We start from the raw sequence: 18,473 nt of genomic DNA on the forward strand, positions 1-18,473 counted from the left end.
AACACGGTTTTTAAAAACGACTATATCTCAAAAACGGTAATAGCTAGCAAAAATTTGAAAGAATCTTCATGAACAGGAATTAAATGTCCTACAAGACACTATTATGCGTTTTTAGAAAATCACACTCATTCACCTAAAGAAAACGCCCTACTTTCAAATTTTGGTAAATTTTCTTCAATTTTTTTTACCGGTTTTTGATTATTTTTCGTACATAAAAATTTTTTTCTTCAAATATTATTAATGTTTTGTACTCTCCTTAGTTTACTTTACATTTCACCCTTTACACGTTTTTTCGTAACTTTACTACTTGACTCCCAAAACGCGTAGGTCAGTAACGCTGTATAGTCATTTGGTTCTCGCTCTAATTTTTGCTAATGGATTTGGCTACCCATGATTAAGTTTCACTGTCACTTCTTCCTATTTATTGGACTTGTTATTTTGGCGATTTTGCTGCAATTTTCTGTAAGCATGGAATTCTCTTGCGTTGCGTCTGGGTCGTTCCACCAGGGAGATCCCAGATTTACCGAGAGCAACAACGCTCAATGCATGGCAAATGCAACCTGTGCCCTCGCATGGCAAGCATTCTGCGGCGGATTCAGTACCAACGCTATTGACGCTATACTCATGGCGGGCGATAGCTTGTATACACTATCTCGCCGTGAGCACAGCATCACTAACCGGTATCTGTTCCCTGGGGACCTTGCCAGGCACTTCGTGGTTGCACACCATCGTGTAACCATCGAAGAAATTTCTTGTGTTTGGGACGGGTTGTATCCGTTACGAAACGATGGCCTAGATGAGGTGACAACTTCCTTGTCTTCGGTTTTGGAAGCAGCTATGCCCGGTGACTCCGTTGATAGCGGTTTTTTGTTTACGGGACAGTTGGTGACAGTCGCTTTTTGGCGTTTCCAAGGGCGGCTGTACCTCTTTGATTCCCACGCGGTAAACGAAAACCGTCGTCGAGACATTGATGAGGCGAGAAATAAGGCTAGGGTGTTCGTCTGTAATAGTTTTCCTTCTCTAGCTTCCCTCATTTTGGTGAATTCTGCGTTCGTCGGTGGGCAGTACTCCGTCACAAAAATAAAGTTTTTCGTCAACGAAACTCAAACTGTCCACACGGTCGACTGTTCGGACAATGACTTAACTCAGTTATCAGAATCTGCCTCTGAGACAGTTGTTCAGAAAACCAAATGTTCTGGTAGACCAAAAACAATAAAGCGTGGTCGTCCAAAGCTTTTAGACACGACCCGAGAAGAGCAAGTGGATGCGGCGAAGAAGAAGTATAGGGAGACGCACGCTGACAAACTCCGGGATGACAGTCAACGTTACACTCAAACCCACCCTGAGGTGCACCGAAAGGCTGTTCAGCAATACGACCTGCGTAATCCCGGTGCTTCTGCTGAGAGAGTTCAGGTTTTTCGCCTGAAAAATCCGAAAATGTCTGAACTTCGCTTTATGCCCGCATCACTTGCTCGGTCCGTAGTCACAAATGGCCCCATGTCTGTTTGGAATGGGGAGCCACTCAATGAAATACAACCATACAAATTAAAAAAAAGTCAGTCTCTGGGTTGATGACGTTTTCAGATCATTGCCAAGCACGGCTCTTCGAGGAGGAGAAGAATAGAAAGCAATGGTGCTGCGGGGAAGGAGCGTTCAACGTTCTCGACCTTCCTCCTTTGCAAGAACGCTTTTATTCTGACCGTCTCTTCCTGGAAAGAGCCCGTGCGTACAACGACCTGTTTGCTTTCTGCGCGCTCGAAGTGTCAGGCGGGTATCGTCATCCCAGTGGTCTTTCTTTTTTCAAGATCGAGGGAAGAATGTACCACCAGGTCTACAATCTGGACGCCCCAGGACAAAAGTTCACCACTCGTTCTGGGAACGTTCAGTTTGTGAATCGGTCCCGCCTGTATATTGACGATGGCGAAGAGCGCCGTAACATTGCGATGGGTAGATCGCTTGATGCCGAGATCATCGACGGTATTGCTGATTTCCTGTCTAGGGAAAATCCTTACATTGAGCATTACCGTCGATTGAGCAACGAGCCTTCCGTAACAGCTCACTTGGATTTTGAAGTAACAAGCAGGTCTACCCATGGCCCTGTTCTCGGTGATCGGCAAACAGGCGTCGAAGTGCACGCCGTGCTCAGCAATGATGAAAACGACACTGAGCCCCGGAGACTGACAATATGGAAATCCGGTTCCGATAGACCTACATTTATTGATCTTTTACACCCCCTAATGGAACCTTTCCAATATCCCCTACTCTACCCGCAAGGCACTGTGGGATGGCACGTTGGTCGCCTTGATAACAAGGGTGCCAAACTGACTCAATTTAAGTACTCGCGGTGCCTCCTACTTTCTGAACCTCGCTTCTCTCACCTAGGCCGTCTCTCACAAGCTTGGCAGGTTGAGATGTTCGCGAGGTACGAGGAGCAGAAACTGCGTTATATTAAGTTTACGCAGCTGAAGAACACCGATAGTGCCTTGCGGGTGGGGCCGGTTGACGAGATTCGGAATGCACAGCAGGTCTTGAACGACATCGCTCGTGATGAAACCGTCCAAGGCGAGGGTGGGGTGCAGGCAGGAAAAGTCTACCTCCCAAGTTCGTTCACCGGGGGGCCCAGGTACATGAAAGTAAAATACGAAGACGCTATGGCAATCGTATCGCGCCTGGGTTCCCCCACTTTCTTTTTGACGTTTACGTACAACGCGACTTGGGGGGAAAACAAGAAAGCTTGCCCTTGTGGAGGTACTCGCAGTGACCCTCCACAAATGGCGAAGAGCGCCGTAACATTGCGATGGGCACTGCTTGCAGAGTTTTTAGCGGATATTCCCTCGGAAGAAGAGGCCGGAGGCCGACTGAGGAAGTTGGTCCTCAAACACATGATCCACGGTCCATGTGGTAATGATCATAGGACTGACTTTCTCTGTTGGGACTCTGCAAAGGGTTACTGCACCAAATACTTCCCCAAGCCCTGCTGTGAAACCACCCACGTCGACGAGAGGGGATTCGTCCAGTACAAGCGAGATTATACCAATCGGGGGACAATTGTATCACGCAATAAGAACATTATCGTACATGACGGTTGGGTTGTGCCTTATAATCCCGCACTGATGTTGAAATACGAGGCCCACATCAATTTGGAGCTGGCGTCTACTCGCCGCGTGATTAAGTACCTCTTCAAATATCTTATGAAGGGAGGATCTCTCCAGAACGTCACAGTTACTCCCTTCAGTAAGCAAGATGATGAGGTACAGCATTACGTGACGAAGAGAATGGTGGGTGCCAGTGACGCGTGCTGGCGTTTATTAAACTTTCCAGTATCAGAATCTGAGCCGGCTGTTGAATGTCTTCCCGTCCATCTGGAGGGCAAGCAGTCCGTCCTGTTTAGACCTGGCCAACTGGCAGAGGCAGCCGCTAGGAACAGCTCAAAACTCACCATCTACTTTGACCGGCCTCGTATTTCACTGTTTGACGACCTGACTTATCAGGGGTTCTAGGAAACGTTTGTGGTTCATGTCAAGCGCCCAAAAACTGCGGAGATATACGAGCACCCCGATGGCGTCCATTTTATCACTGCCCGACAGCGTGGCGAGAAGGTGTGCAGACTGTTTTGGGTCTCTCCGAGCAGGACAGAACAGTATTACCTGCGTATCCTGCTTATGACTGTATCTTGCCATGGTTATGCCGACCTCCTGTCCCGCGGTGGACCAAACTGCCGCACTTTTCAAGGGGTCGCGCGGCATCTTGGCTTGGTGCAAGACGAGCAGGAGTACCACTACGCACTGCGAGAGGCCGCCACTTTTATGACCGGCCCGAGACTTCGTTCTTTCTTTGTGATCCTCTGCAACATGGGGGCTCCTGCAGCTCTCCTGTGGGATGCTTTCCGTGATTCCATCTGCGAGGACCACATAGAGCGTAATCCTCTCGATGTTGAACTGGCCTACAAGCTAGGTCTCATCGATATTGATCGGAGTCTTCGTCGGCAAGGTTCTTGCGTCGCAGATCACGGCCTCCCCGATGTACACGATGACACGACGGAGTTGGGCAGAGAACTGCTCTTACACGGTGAAAATCAACAGAGAGTGTTTGTTGAGGAGTGGGTGCCAAAGCTCTCTGAAGATCAAAACCGCGTATTTGAGTACGTTACCTCCGTTCTCAATGCCCCTGCCAGCGGAACGTCGTCGAAAATCATTTTTCTTGACGGTCCGGGAGGCTATGGGAAGACCACTCTGATTCGTGTCATTCTCGCATACGTGAGAGGTTGTCGTCAGGTTGCACTCGCAGTCGCTAGCTCTGGGATCGCCGCGGGTAACATGCCTGGTGGAACTACAGCTCACAGCATGTTCCGGTTGCCACTCGACTTCGGTGACGGCACCGGCTTTTGGAACATCACCAACGGCTCCCAGCGAGCAGAGCGCATCAGGGCCGCAAGGCTCATTGTCTTTGATGATGCCCCGATGGCACATCGGTTCGTTTTCGAGGTTCTTGACAGATCCCTGCGAGACCTCATGCGTTCCAGTGAGCTATTCGGTGGTAAAATATTCCTCTGTTGTGGCGACTTTCGCCAGATCGCGCCTGTCGTTGTAAACGCTCGTACTCCAACTGACATTGTTTGTGTCTCACTTCGGGCTTCCCATCTGTGGCAGCATTTTAAAATTTTTGCCCTGACAACAGCTCATCGGACTAGTAGTTCCACAGCCTATTCCGAATTCCTTCTTAGGGTAGGCAACGGAACTGTCAGTTCGACCACTTTCTTGGAGGGACGGAACGAACAAAGTCTAATTCCGCTGCTCGGGATTAGACAAGTGACGTCTTTGACTGATTTGGTCGATTCCGTCTTTCCCGCAAACGTCCTACTCGACTCTGATATGTGTTCGCGACGCGCAATCCTCTCGAATCTGATAGTGAACGTCAAGGAGATCAACGACCACATCTTGAACTCCCTTGACGGTCATCTGTACGAGCTGAGGAGCGCCGACACAGTTGACAGAGAGAACGACGATGGCCTGGATCTCGACGTTCAACTCCTGAACACGGCTACTGGCAAGGGCGTACCAGACCATGTTCTGCGGCTGAAGATCGGCTCTGTTTGCCTCATTATGAGGAACCTCAACATCGCTGAAGGACTCGTCAACGGCACTAAAGTCATCGTAATCGGCATCACCAACCGCCTGATTACAGTGAGACTTCCCGGACAGACGCAACCTATCGGAATTCCCCGGATTACCTTTACTTTTGCGTTTGTCGAGGGTTCGCCGTTACGTGTTCGTCGACGTCAGTTCCCCTTGACGGTCATCTGTACGAGCTGAGGAGCGCCGACACAGTTGACAGAGAGAACGACGATGGCCTGGATGTCGACGTTCAACTCCTGAACACGGCTACTGGCAAGGGCGTACCAGACCATGTTCTGCGGCTGAAGATCGGCTCTGTTTGCCTCATTATGAGGAACCTCAACATCGCTGAAGGACTCGTCAACGGCACTAAAGTCATCGTAATCGGCATCACCAACCGCCTGATTACAGTGAGACTTCCCGGACAGACGAAACCTATCGGAATTCCCCGGATTACCTTTACTTTTGCGTTTGTCGAGGGTTCGCCGTTACGTGTTCGTCGACGTCAGTTCCCACTGATGTTGGCCTATTGCATGACCGGACACAAGAGCCAAGGTCAGACAATAGATTCAGTCTGTGTTGATTTACGGACCGATTGCTTCACGCACGGGCAACTGTACGTCTTGCTAAGTAGAGTCAGACATCCTGACCATATTGTCGTTCTGGTACATCCCGAACGTGTCCGAGATGGAATCGCATACGCGAGGAACATCGTGTATGGCGATCTCCTTCTCTAAACCGGACTTGACACCAGCAGTAGGCTAGGGGATCTGCTTCATCAAAACTCCCCGTCGTGACTTGACAACACCGGCAGTTGTACATAGGGGGCCTTACCAAAAGTCCCCGTTTTTGTATATTTTTTTCTTTTTTTACTTTCTCCCCCTATACCATAGTATATGGAGAAAGTATTGTTTTCGTCAAAATTTTCGAGTTTGAGTTTTGTGTGGATATATTCGTTTTGGGCCCCCCTGGACCCAAAAGAGTGGTTTTCGAAGTGATGTCTGTGTGTGTGTGTGTGTGTGTGTGTGTGTGTGTGTGTCTGTATTCACCGAATAGTGGCATCCTTCACAGGCACACGGCCGTACTGTGGCACCTTCAAAAATTGTGGCACCTTTTTCAGGGTGCCACAGCTAATTCGATCATTTTTGAGGTTTTCCAGCATTATTACGTCGTTTAAACATCACATGCCACAATTGAGTATTTTTGAACTCGTTGATGGGAGTTTAAGTAGCGCAGGTACACGCCGAATTGTGGAACACGAAACCATACAGGTAGCTAGCGCGCCTCGCGCCGTCCGCCGGAACTATAACTTTCCTAATGCTACGTTGCCAATTCTCGCGCCAGCTTACACTCTAAATAGTGGCACCATGCCACAATTCAGTATATATCAACAGTGTGTGTACAGGATGCCACTTAATGAGTTGTAGCGCTTGAGCAGTGTGTAGAACAGTGCAACAAGCAACTAATAAACTAATAATACTGTACTGCCACGTACAATAAAACAATTTAAGTACCATAAATAATATACTTTTGCTCCAAGTGGTGAACAAAGTTTTACATTAAAAATAATTTGTATTGTAACTAATTATTTAAATTGTTTTTATGCAACCATTAAAAAATGTATTTTTGTTTACAAACATAAATTGGTAACGTAGTTACTTTGTATATCAATTGAATTTTTACATTGAAACAATAACAATGTTTTAGGTTAGAACACTATATAAGTTGTCCTATGCTGCAATTTTTTATCTTACAAACTATTTCGTGCTGACATCTGTTTTATTAACATTCTAGTCATGTTGACAAAAATTTTACAATTACATTTCTAAATCACTCAGTAGCGGTAATTATTATTATTTATTATTATTATTATTATTTTTTTATCATTTTATTTAATTTACAATCTGTTAAAAAAATAGAACAATAAGCAAATGTGATAAAATTTAAACACAGTAGTTAGTCCTTATCCAACAATAAAGCTAACAAACAAACTTTGCATATTGGCACAAAGTTTAAAGTCCATAAATCTCTAAAAACGACTACTTAGGTCCAAAACATGGCATCTTTTCAATCTATATACAGTTGCTGTTGTTCAACAAATTCAAAGCGAGGTAGTTGGTATGGTACTCTAATTTCTTTAAGTATTTGGCACTTAAGCTTGAAATTTCTTCTTTGATCGTTGGGGTTCGACTGTCTCTATGGAGCACTTCGTTGTTAACGAACCATGGTGCCTGAAGAATGTGTCTAAGAACTTTAGATTGGAATCTTTGGATGATGTTCAAATTGGATTCACTGGATGTCCCCCACAGTTGGATACCGTACGTCCACACTGGTTTTAGAATGGTTTTATATAAAAGCAATTTATTTTCTGATGTTAATTTAGAATTTTGATTTAATAGGCAAGAAAGAGGTAAATTTCGATGCAACATTGCTGAAAGTTATGTTTTGCTTCTCACTCTCAGAGTATTCCAAAGACATCTAATGTTTCAATCCATGTTCAAATGTTATATGAGGTAAACATATAACCGAATGTACGGTACTTCAATTCAACAATTAAACAACAATTAAACACAACAACAACAATTAACCAACAATTAACAACAATTCAACAACAACAAACAACAACAACAACAACAACAACAATTTTCAACAATTAAAGTACGGTACTTAAATTAAAATACATATTATTACTAGGGTTGCTTTCAGAGAGGTGAAAACCAGTTGAGCGGAAAAAACGTGATTTGATATTTGTATAAGTAACTAAATGTAAAAACTCAATAGATGTACTAATGCTGGTTTTATTGGTTAAAATTATAATAATTCAAATTTGTTTTACTACATCTTGTTATTCAGATACCTCTTCCAGAAGTGCATTATGGTAGTTTTGACCAGGAAAATATTACAGTAGTTGGAATCTGATATTAACATCCAAATTTAACTGTAGCCCACAACAAAAACATTGGGCTTCATTTTTCACCCTTACAATCGGTTAAAGTATTGAAGTATAAAAAAAACGTAATTATTAAAAAAAACTAGTATTAAAGTATAACAACAGGAGGGAAAATTTGACATTTAAATTCAACTGTGCAACATAAACATTGGTCTTCATTTCAACCCTTGCAATCGGTTAAGCTCAGCTTTCTTTGCTGGAAATAATTTATGATTGTTAATACCAAGTATTCTTGATATGATGGAGGATATTATTGTAATGTAACTAGAATGTACGTCTTCTACCATTATTAGGACGATTTAGAGACAGCATTTTAATATTGTTCTTAATAATGGCCATTGGATACAGAAGATTTTGATGAAAAAGGCTTGCTACAAATTTAACATGGGGATGGAATGTCTGTAAGTTGTATTGATAGTCAGAGATAAAACATAGGCCTACGAAAAGCTTAGGGCTATTTTAATGTAAGACTCAAATGTAAAACACCTTTAAAAGACTAAAATGAACTGAATTATCAATTATATATTTTAATGTGTAAAAATGTAAAAAATTCAAAAGACTTACTTATTGAACAACAAAATAAGATGGCTGAAATGTAGGCCTAAACATAAGTAATAAGTAAACATCGCATTCAGCTGATTTAAGTGAAAACAGAATAACAATAAGAAGGGAAGACATGTCTTAAATATACAATGTAGATAATATGATTAGAAATTCGTAGCCTACTTCTGGACAGGCCTAGCCAATTATCCATACCGTGGATAAAAGTGTACTTCTATTAGCCCAGGTAATTAATTATTTACTTATTACGGTTGTAACTGGACGTATGTATAGTCCGTGGCTTGGCAATCAAATAACAGTATTTAAATAGGATAGGCTACTGTTATCAACTTTTGAAATTACTGGATTGTTACCAAATTACTGTTTCACAAAATACAGATTCCATTTTCAACCGAGCCATTAAAATGAGGATTTGCCGAACAATTATTAATATTACAGAATAATATTTAATGCTATACAACTTTTCACATTTCATAAATTATATGTTAGTTTTGCTATGGTCAAAGGTCCAAATCCAAAAATGTTCTTTTCATTTGGATTTATGTAGTAATTTGCTAGAATCATTGACTTTATATCAAGTCAATGCTAGAATACTGTAGATGGCTTGTTAAGACCATAACGCAAGCATTTTTCAAATCGTTTACCCGTTTAACCAAATATTCCAAAAGATAAAAATTATATGGTGCAACACAAATAAACAACCCGATCACCTATCTATAACCTACACTTTACCTCCCTAATCCAACCTTACTTTAAAACACTTAATGTAGTCACGAATACTCATAAACCCCGACCTACCTTCACCTACCACCTACCACATGCCTAAATTAGATCAGTGTTCAATCTGCGTTTTAAGAGTAATAACTTACTGCACCGTCGATGTAATTCAACATAATATAACCTGTGAGGTATTATCGGATTAAATATCGATTTCGATGCGGTTAGATATATCGCTTATTTTTTTATCAGAATTTATTTTACAATCGGTACAAATATGAGGACAATAAGTAAAACATATATCAAAACAATGTCAGGAAACATTAAACAAGCACCTGTTCATCAACAAACCTTGCCAAAAATTGGAACAATCATTTAAATATTTACAGAAATCTGTAGCTTAGGTCCAGCACATGCACAACACTTTTTAATCTGGCAATGCACTGACTATTGTCCAGCAGATTAACAGCAAGACTGTTCGAAATCCTGATTTCTAACATTGGCTGTTTCTAATCAGCCGGCAACACAAATAGGTTCCGAGGAAAGTAGTCACAGGTCCGTATCCCTCCACTCCTTGTTAAATATTGGAAATTTTAAGTTCGATTTAAATTGCATTAGCATTATCTAATTGAAATTTGTTTGTTTAAAAACCATCTCACTATTAGTCTAAGTAATTTTGTTAAGTTTGGCTGAAATGCGTTCAGCCGTTATTGAGTGATGTTTCTCTATTTGTTGCATTGAAGTTGACCCCAAAGAGCTTCGCTCGCTCCGCATTGACAGTAGCTGCTTAAATAGTATTTTCTCTTTGTACCATTTTTTACAGCCAAAATGTCGTGTTATTTTCAATAATGTTACCAAACCAGTGCGCTAAAGTCCGTAATATAGGCAGGTGCAAATAATTTGTCAAGGTGGGTACCATTTTAGACAAAGTTTCTATGTTTGGATTTTATTAGACACGATAAGAGCAGATATTTCTACATAAATATTTGATATGTGTAGTATAATATGATAAAATATAGGCAAAAGTGGTGAAAAGGCAGACACCAACCCGTGCAAGTGAGATAGTTCAATAAGAAATAATTTAAGAATTGCTGTGATAAAAGGACTTTCCACTGATTTCGTAATGGGACGTTATATTGCAAAACATGACATGATAAAGAAGAAAATCAATTTTAAAATCTGAAAATAACATTGCAAATACTTATTTGGTAGAATTCAGTAACTCCCAATAAAAGTGTGTTGTTTGAAATACAATTTAAAAATGATCAGCTGTTTCATTAAAAAGTATTATTCACATGGCCAAAATGTAAACAGCTCTGTGGAGGGATCTTTAAAGGCTTCTGGGGCAGAGTCCTAAGGGATTTTGATTAGTCTTTCTTTTGATACCTAACTCATCTACAGACCAAGACGTTTCTTTGGACACCCCTACCAAGTTTGGGTCTCTAAATCCAACGTACAAAAATAGTATATTTCGTACCTAGGGCCGAAAGTGAGGTTTTGCCGACTCGAGATCGGGTTTTTAGTTTGAGACGAATTCGAGAACGTGAAACGATCGAGAGCTGCAAACCCATTTTGGCTCGTGGTACGAACGCTATTTTTCACCCAAGTATGTTTTGCAATATAACGTCCCTCTTATTTATGTGAAATATTTTGAGGAATCAGCAAAATCAAAAATAACAATAAATAGTTGTCTAGGCAGCTGTGACAAAAACAAGTCTATTGCAATGCCATGGATACAGCTTGTGCATTTAATATACATTAATGTTTTAAGTAAATAGGCGAACAAGTGATTTTGCGGCCCTAGGGATGTAAACCCCTGCTCGGTCCCCATATGACGATGACAGCTGGCATGGCCAGTAAAACGTAACTTTCAGGCACCAATATAAACCAGCTAAATGTATGTAAAACAGCTAAAAACATCATAGTGAGGTGAAAAATTCGTTACGCATACTTTTACATTACCATGAATTAATTATATGCACACAGAAAAAACGGAGTCATACTTATTGCGTATTTTAATGTAAACTAGTGGCTTGTAGGGACATAGTCCCTAAAAAGCTTAAACGGAAAAGGAATTATTGTTGGAATATTTAAACAAACTCAGAATCAAATTATCTATATGTCAGGATAGGCCTAGATATCCCACTACAACATATCTTTTGTGCAAAAAAACAAAACAGTTTGTTGTTTGTCTTTGTTTGCTTTTGTTGATAACGTTATGTTCAATAAAGAATCTGAATGATTCCAGAGGTTTAACTGCTAAAGGCAGCAAACATGTTTATGAATAAATATTGGTTTATTAAGGTAGCTTTGGTTTTTTGGTTTATGCTGATAACAAGGCTTCCCCGATTGAAATACAGTATTGGAAATTGTCTTCGTCAAATAAGAAAAGGCAAAAAATGGTGTGTTGAGATACCCTACCCAGTTATTATTTCTAAGTCTATGCTCATTTTGTAAAGGTTTAACAAAATTATTATATTCTTAAGTAAAGGCATCCCATTGACAGAACTTGGACCTAAATTTGTTTGTGATCAACATTAAAATACCACTATTAGCCTAGTGTAAGTATATGTTGTGTTAATCCTCCTAAAGGTGCGATTGATTTACATATTCTACCAAAAAAGGGCCTAGTCAACGTCTAATTACTAACTATTTTGCGGCTAGTTAGGGTTCCATTACCCAGTTATCGAAACTAATCATGACATAAATATTTTTGGTTCGTTTAAATACCTGTACGAACCTACTTCATCTCTATTCCCAAATTGTTTTCTAAGAGTAACCGTTGAGGTTATTCCTCTTCATACAAAATATTGATTAAACACTACAATAAATCTCAAATATAAATGTTAGTAAATAAAAAAAAAAATTGGAATAAATCTTTTACATATGTTTTGAAATAAAAACAAAGAAGATCTTCTTTTAATCTTGAATCGTTTCTTAAATCTTGACAACAATTTATTTCAACTTTGACATAACTAAAAAGTCTTGATTATTAAAGGTAACGTTATCCCTTTATATAGTTGGTTTTATATAGTATACATTACATTGCAGAATTGACTGGCAAATGAGTAATCCAAATGTAAGCTTACTTGCTAATGATAAAATAACGATCAGCTGGATTGAAGTAAACAAAAATCAGCAGTAAATGCCTTCTAATGCTATTCTTATGGAGAACATTGTACGTTATATCTAATTTTGTGTTAAGATTTTGGGAATTTCACTATTTTTCCCGCCGTCACGGGATAAAGACCTTTAATTTGAGCCCTCTCACGTCGTTCTACGACTTCCCAGTCGCCCACAATTTTGATGCAAAGAATCGGCTTACGTAATTAATATATAGATAGAATAGATTTCTTGTATATTCCCATGAAACTGATAATTTACCCAGCACATTAAGGTCTTTATTCCAAGTATCTCAGTTCGTAAACCATACATACAATGTGACGATAAAATATCAACAAAATAGCATGTAGTTTTATGTAATCCTCACGACATTTCATTTGGTCCATTGACTTTAAATCCAATAATTGTAAAAAATATTGGAGCTTTGAAAAAAAATTCATATAAAATCCTTACACTAATAAAAGACGACGTGAGGAGCGCGGGCAATGAGCTATAGTGGCTAGTGCATAGCCACATGAATACAGAACGGAATGAAGGAACTAGAACGGAGAACTGGCAACAGCGCACGCGAGAAGTAGGAGGGGCGCACACACCGCTCAAGCACTACAACGCATTAGTGGCATCCTGTCCACACACTGTTGATATATACCGATTTGTGGCATGGTGCCACAATTTAAAAACTGGAATGTTAGATGTTAAAATGGAGTGTTCATTAAAAATATCGATGCAGACATGTTTCTACCACCTTCCTTCATCCACTGGTGGCCGCAGGTTGAAAGATGCCACAATTAGGTGTTTGCGAGTATTCGGTAAAACCCCGTATGCGTGTGTGTGTCTGTGTGTCTGGATGTGTACAGAGCTAGAGACTACACCTGTGGTCCGATTTCGATGAAATTTGGTATGTAGGTTCTAATCTATGGTATCTCCAGGCGTTTTAATGGGGATTTTCCCATAAAAACCCATAAAAACCGGAAAAATAGGATTTTTCCAAAAATGGCCCGAACGATTTTGATAAAAATTTAGTATGTTGTAGCCCTTTAAATTCTGAACAGAAAGGTACAAATCCCATATCTGTAAAAATTACGGTTCAAAAGTTATGGTCAAATATGTTATTTTCCCATAAAAATCCCATAAAATAACGAAAATAGGATTTTAGGAAAATATACGGTTTTAATTCAACATAGTATGTTATAGTCCTTACAATTTTGATAGTTTTTTTACTTTTTAAAAATTTTTTATTTTTAATAGGGATTTTCCCATAAAACCCCATAAAAAACGGAAAATAGGATTTTCCCAAAAATGGCCCGAACGATTTTGATAAAAATTTAGTATTTCATAGTCCTTTATATTCTGAACAAAATGGTACAAATCCCATTTCTGAAAAAATTACGGTTCAAAAGTTAATGTAAATTATGTCATTTTCCCATAAAAACCCCCATTAAATAACAGAAAAATCGGATTTTCCCAAAAATGGCCCGAACAATTTTGATCTTAATTTAGCATGTTATATTCCTTTAATTTCTGAACAAAACTGTACAAATCCCATTTCTGTAAAAATTACGGTTCAAACGTTATTGTAATATATGTCATTTTCCCATAAAACCTCCATTAAATAACAGAAAAATCGGATTTTCCCAAAAATGGCCCGAACGATTTTGATAAAAATTTTACATGTTATATTCCTTTAAGTTCTGAACAAAATTGTACAAATCCTATTTCCGTATATTTACTCTCACCGCTTACACATGATAAAGGTTGTTGACAAACTTATGGGAGAAAGTATGTGTCAGAATGCTGATACCGTTTATTAGTAGTTAGTTTAGTTGTTGTATATATTTCCTTTAAGTAGTTAGTAAAGTTTACTAACTTGTACATTTGTGAATAAATTGTAAATATGGTTCCGACGTTTCCTGGCCTCCTCGTGGCGGAACTGGATATGCCATAAAGTTTATGGCTAACCGACAGGGAAACAAACATTACTTGATCTATTTTCATAAATATATACATGAATATCTACTGTTATCTATTTACTTCATATAATACTCTACAATTATCAACTTATTAACTTGTCAATCTACTCTAATATATATTGTGAAATAATTATTACTTCAATATCGATTTTTGCTATTCAATGCTAAATTATATTATCACTTCGTTTGACCAAATACTCAGTTGTAAATATACTTAACTAACGTACTCTCTTACCGTAACTTTAAAATTAATGTTTTATAATGGATTTTTTAAGTTTGAGCTGAAAATTAACTTGCCAGCCTCCTCAAATATATTCGTGAAATTGTTTTCATATAACTCAATATAGACTGTTTCAATGACTGCTTTGTTACCCGCTTTGTTACAACTATACTACTATTCTACTAATGACGACTAACAGCTAGGGGGCCTGGGGCGAGCCAAAGGCGAGTAAATCATTATAAAATTGAACTATTTCTCATATTTAATATAAAACGATCTTTTGAAAATAAGCTAATTTCTGGGTAGGCCTAAGAGCTCATTGCTCACGTTTTATTACAACACATATTTTGGTTTTTCTTCTCCTTGACTGTTCTTCAGGTGTCTCAGTAGCCCTTTTTATGGCCATTCCCTCATGTATTACTCAGCGGTGAAACGCCTTATCTGAAGTGAAGTCTCGCAAGTTCGTTTTATAAAAACCAGCAGTATCTGCTCAACCAATCAGTCTCACCCTCTTGAGGTACAGCTGCCTCGACCTCAGCCATTGGTAAGCTGTTTCTAGCCTGGGCTTCAGAGTCTTCATTATCCAAATTCAAAGGGACATTGAACTTTTTCATTATCCACAGACCAGTTATGTACATGATCCCTGAACAGATTTCTGTGATTCCAATGCAGGTCAACTGCGTAAATGGGCTCACAAAAGTTTTAATCCCCGCCATGGTTGTAATCATAACTTGGATAACAAGACTCAGGGTGTTGTTTAGGCTAATAACTAGCCCATAACTGTCAGGGTTAATTCTGGATGCTATTTCGGAGTTGGCTATTATTTGGGTGACATTATGTAATATTCCACAGAATATATACGTAAAGCACACCACTAGCCAACTCCCAGTTCCCGCACAAAGCAATAAGGTACAACACTGTAGTAAGCCACACGATCCTAACAGGATATAATTTTTTTTTTTGGACTTGAATTTCAAGCCAAAATAACCCATTAATAATGATGATACAAAGCCGCAAATAATATTAAGTATTTGTGGAATACCAGTGGCAACAGGTGACCCATGAAGGAATACTCCAAGCAACTGCACGCATATAACCATCTGGCTAAATGCTGCAGTCATCATAACCACATACACACAAAACCCTAGTGTATAGGGATTGTAGTAAGCGGCCTTGAAGTCTTCCCATAGCAGCTGCTGTACGACTGTGATGGACGGCTTTGGAGCTGGACCAGCTTGGATGTTTTCAGCCTGGCCACCTAAGCTGACGATCCTAGCTCTATGAAAATAGAGGGTCGTTTCAGCGTTGGGCAGCAAAACCAGCCAACAAACAGCGAACGCCAACACAATGATCGTCACGTAGTTGCTCCATAAACCGGGAAGTGGCCATAATGAGACTAGAGCAGAGAATATGCCTCCTGCCACGGCGGCCGCCTGGCAAAAGCTTGTCACCTTTGTGTAGTTAATTTTTGGCACCTTGGCATAGATGTAGCTGAAATAAGCCACTTCCGCCGCCTTAGCTGCTCCATACAGGCATTGCCTACCCATCAAAGCAAATGTGTCTTCTGATACCAAGTTTATGATCTGGGCCGCCAATCCAAAGAGAGCTCCAATCACAATGAATGGTTTGTATCTGAAATAATCTGCACAGAAAAACAGCATGGTTGTCAGGATCAGCTGGGTCAAGACTTCCCAAATTCTGGCTTCATTTTGCTCTCGGTTGTCCAAGTGATGCAGAATGAACGGGTCATCTGGCCCAATCTCTTTCATGAACCCGTAGACACACAGAAAAATGGTTAATTTCACCCATTCATCCATATTGATAATAGGTTGTAAATCCAACGAAGGTCTATGGAGGTCTAGAAGATAACTCCTCGGTATGTAGGTTTAGAAAGTGAAGCGCTAAATATCGGTTGTCTCAGGAACTGAAGCCTTTTACAAGGATAGAAGCGCCAAAGCCATCTATCTTTTAGGCCTATGCCAAGAAAAAGATAACGCATTTTAGTAAAACATTTATTCAGCAAACCATCATTAATTGTTTAAACGCTTTACGTTGTTTATGTATCAATAGTTCATGGCCTATTTTGGTAATATTTACTATAAATTACCAATTCATTTCATTTAGTAAGCCGTCATTTCGGGTCATCATCGGTCCAAGCAAATATACATTGTTATGATGAAATTTGATGACATTGACAAATATTTCAGATACTATTAATAATTTTACAAGTACTTTGTTAGTCTTAAAGCGTAGCAAATTCCCTAATAAAGTTCTGAATTTTTGTGTGTATGTCTGTTAGTAACGCATTAATGTCCTTATTTCCAGTGTTTCACGGAAAGGACAAAAGTACCTTTATAATGAAAATGTCAACACGAATAAAGTGTTAAATTGGGAGGTTGAGGTAGTACATTAAATACTTTTAACCATTGTGGAAGGTAACTTTCAATTATAGGCCTACATTAGGGCTATGCCTCATAGATCTATAAATCATTTTTTAGTTTAATCATTGGATTTAACATATGGACCATCACGACCCAGGTTACATTTAATTTCGAAGGATTTGTTTTGGCTTGAAACTGTCAGATACTGTATTTGCGAAGGCTTATATACAGGGTGACCGTTAAGTCTTAGGACGACTTTATAACTTTTAAACGACAAACTATATCACAACCACATTTTTGGTATACCGTTACTTGAAATTGTAAGCTACTTTTCTGTGTACATGGTGGTCGGACATCACCTTTGGGGGACGGCCCGTCGGGGGTCAGAAGAAAATCTTTAATGACAGCCTATGTTGAGTTGTACATCATTTTAAAGGTCTACTTCAACTGAAAACAATCCTGCAAACCGCATTCAAAAGGTTGATCCTGCGCAAAATGGCAGATGTTCAAAGATTTTCAAAATTAGCCAATTTCTTTAAATTAAAACACTTTTTTAAATCTTTAAACAACTGTCATTTTTTAACGGATGGTCCTTTTAAAGTGCGGTTTGCGGCATTCTTCTTTGCTTAAAATTCCCTTTCAAATGATCCCCATAACTTCACATTAAGTAGTAGAGAGTAAATGTCTGTTCTGGAACTTGATTTTTGGAAAAACACTGTCTCTTCTGGAACCGAGCTTTTTGTTTCAAAAGGCGAGTGCTGGTTGAAGCTGGGAGGCAAGAGCTCCGCTGATGAGGTTTAAGTAGTGTAGCGTTGCAGATTTTTTTTACATTTATCCTAACTAGAGACTGCAACTATCCTACATACCAAATTTCAACTCTATATCTCAAATGGTTATGGAGATATTAATTGTAAGGTGAAGGTAAATAGTTAAGCCCAAGTCCTACATTTATGATTTTTTTTCAAATCCTTGCATGCGAGTCAACTGTATTTTATGTCCTTAACATATGTACAAAATTTCATATAAATCGGTTAGTAAATAACCAAACGCAAGGCAACTTTAAAAAATTCACATGATCGTGTGTAGTGTGCAAGCTTATCAACCATTCCGAATTTTGTTTGCACTAAAACAAACTAGAGGCTCTAACCGTCCTACATACCAAATTTCAACTCGATAGGTCAAATAATAACGTATATATTAAGCATTGGGCAAAGGTCAATAGTTAAGTCCAGCCTAAACACGTCCCAGAGGAATGGAAGTTATATCAGTATATGGCTCATATATGAAAACCTTCTTTATGGAATTTCTTAAAAATTTTCTTATTTTTGCTCTATCTCTTACCGTTTCCAAGATATAAGCGATTAAAGAATTTATTGGTAAAAACAAAATTAAATTTAAGTATAAGTTTCAAAAAAGTTAAAGTTTCAAAAAATATTT

The 18,473-nt window shown here is 39.3% G+C and overlaps 4 protein-coding genes across 4 annotated transcripts; 3 read left to right on the forward strand and 1 right to left on the reverse strand.

Annotated features, from left to right (window-relative positions):
• The first annotated feature begins 1,571 nt into the window (after nucleotides 1-1,571).
• LOC129005795 (uncharacterized) lies at nucleotides 1,572-3,500 on the forward strand. Its single transcript, XM_054434803.1, has one exon. It carries the CDS (start codon nucleotides 1,572-1,574, stop codon nucleotides 3,498-3,500), a length of 1,929 nt encoding a protein of 642 aa, XP_054290778.1.
• Nucleotides 3,501-3,662: 162 nt separating this feature from the next.
• On the forward strand, nucleotides 3,663-5,312 carry LOC129005796 (ATP-dependent DNA helicase PIF1-like). The gene has a single exon (XM_054434804.1). It carries the CDS (start codon nucleotides 3,663-3,665, stop codon nucleotides 5,310-5,312), a length of 1,650 nt encoding a protein of 549 aa, XP_054290779.1.
• A 131-nt stretch (nucleotides 5,313-5,443) lies between these two features.
• LOC129005798 (ATP-dependent DNA helicase pif1-like) lies at nucleotides 5,444-5,851 on the forward strand. Its single transcript, XM_054434805.1, has one exon. The coding sequence runs from the start codon at nucleotides 5,444-5,446 to the stop codon at nucleotides 5,849-5,851; it is 408 nt and encodes a 135-aa protein (XP_054290780.1).
• A 7,063-nt stretch (nucleotides 5,852-12,914) lies between these two features.
• On the reverse strand, nucleotides 12,915-16,472 carry LOC129005799 (thiamine transporter 1-like). The gene is made up of 3 exons (XM_054434806.1): nucleotides 15,698-16,472; nucleotides 15,396-15,472; nucleotides 12,915-13,004 (listed from the first exon to the last, which is right to left on the reverse strand). The coding sequence occupies exons 1-3, from the start codon at nucleotides 16,470-16,472 to the stop codon at nucleotides 12,915-12,917; spliced, it is 942 nt and encodes a 313-aa protein (XP_054290781.1).
• Between the last annotated feature and the right edge of the window lie 2,001 nt (nucleotides 16,473-18,473).

Source organism: Macrosteles quadrilineatus, unplaced genomic scaffold (assembly GCF_028750875.1).
Source record: "Macrosteles quadrilineatus isolate MER2022 unplaced genomic scaffold, UCM_ALF_1.0 Scaffold_33__1_contigs__length_1397503, whole genome shotgun sequence".
In the NCBI taxonomy this organism is placed as follows: domain Eukaryota; kingdom Metazoa; phylum Arthropoda; class Insecta; order Hemiptera; family Cicadellidae; genus Macrosteles; species Macrosteles quadrilineatus.

Excerpts from the sequence above, each read along its gene's own strand:
- LOC129005799 (XM_054434806.1), bottom strand. The coding sequence starts at position 16,472 with ATGGATGAATGGGTGAAATTAACCATTTTTCTGTGTGTCTACGGGTTC. Across the intron at positions 15,473-15,697 it reads TGGGTCACCTGTTGCCACTG|CCAACTCCGAAATAGCATCC; the intron begins GTATTCCACAAA and ends CCCAAATAATAG. Across the intron at positions 13,005-15,395 it reads TAAACAACACCCTGAGTCTT|TTCCTTCATTCCGTTCTGTA; the intron begins GTTATCCAAGTT and ends TCTCCGTTCTAG.
- LOC129005795 (XM_054434803.1), top strand. The coding sequence starts at position 1,572 with ATGACGTTTTCAGATCATTGCCAAGCACGGCTCTTCGAGGAGGAGAAG.
- LOC129005796 (XM_054434804.1), top strand. The coding sequence starts at position 3,663 with ATGACTGTATCTTGCCATGGTTATGCCGACCTCCTGTCCCGCGGTGGA.
- LOC129005798 (XM_054434805.1), top strand. The coding sequence starts at position 5,444 with ATGAGGAACCTCAACATCGCTGAAGGACTCGTCAACGGCACTAAAGTC.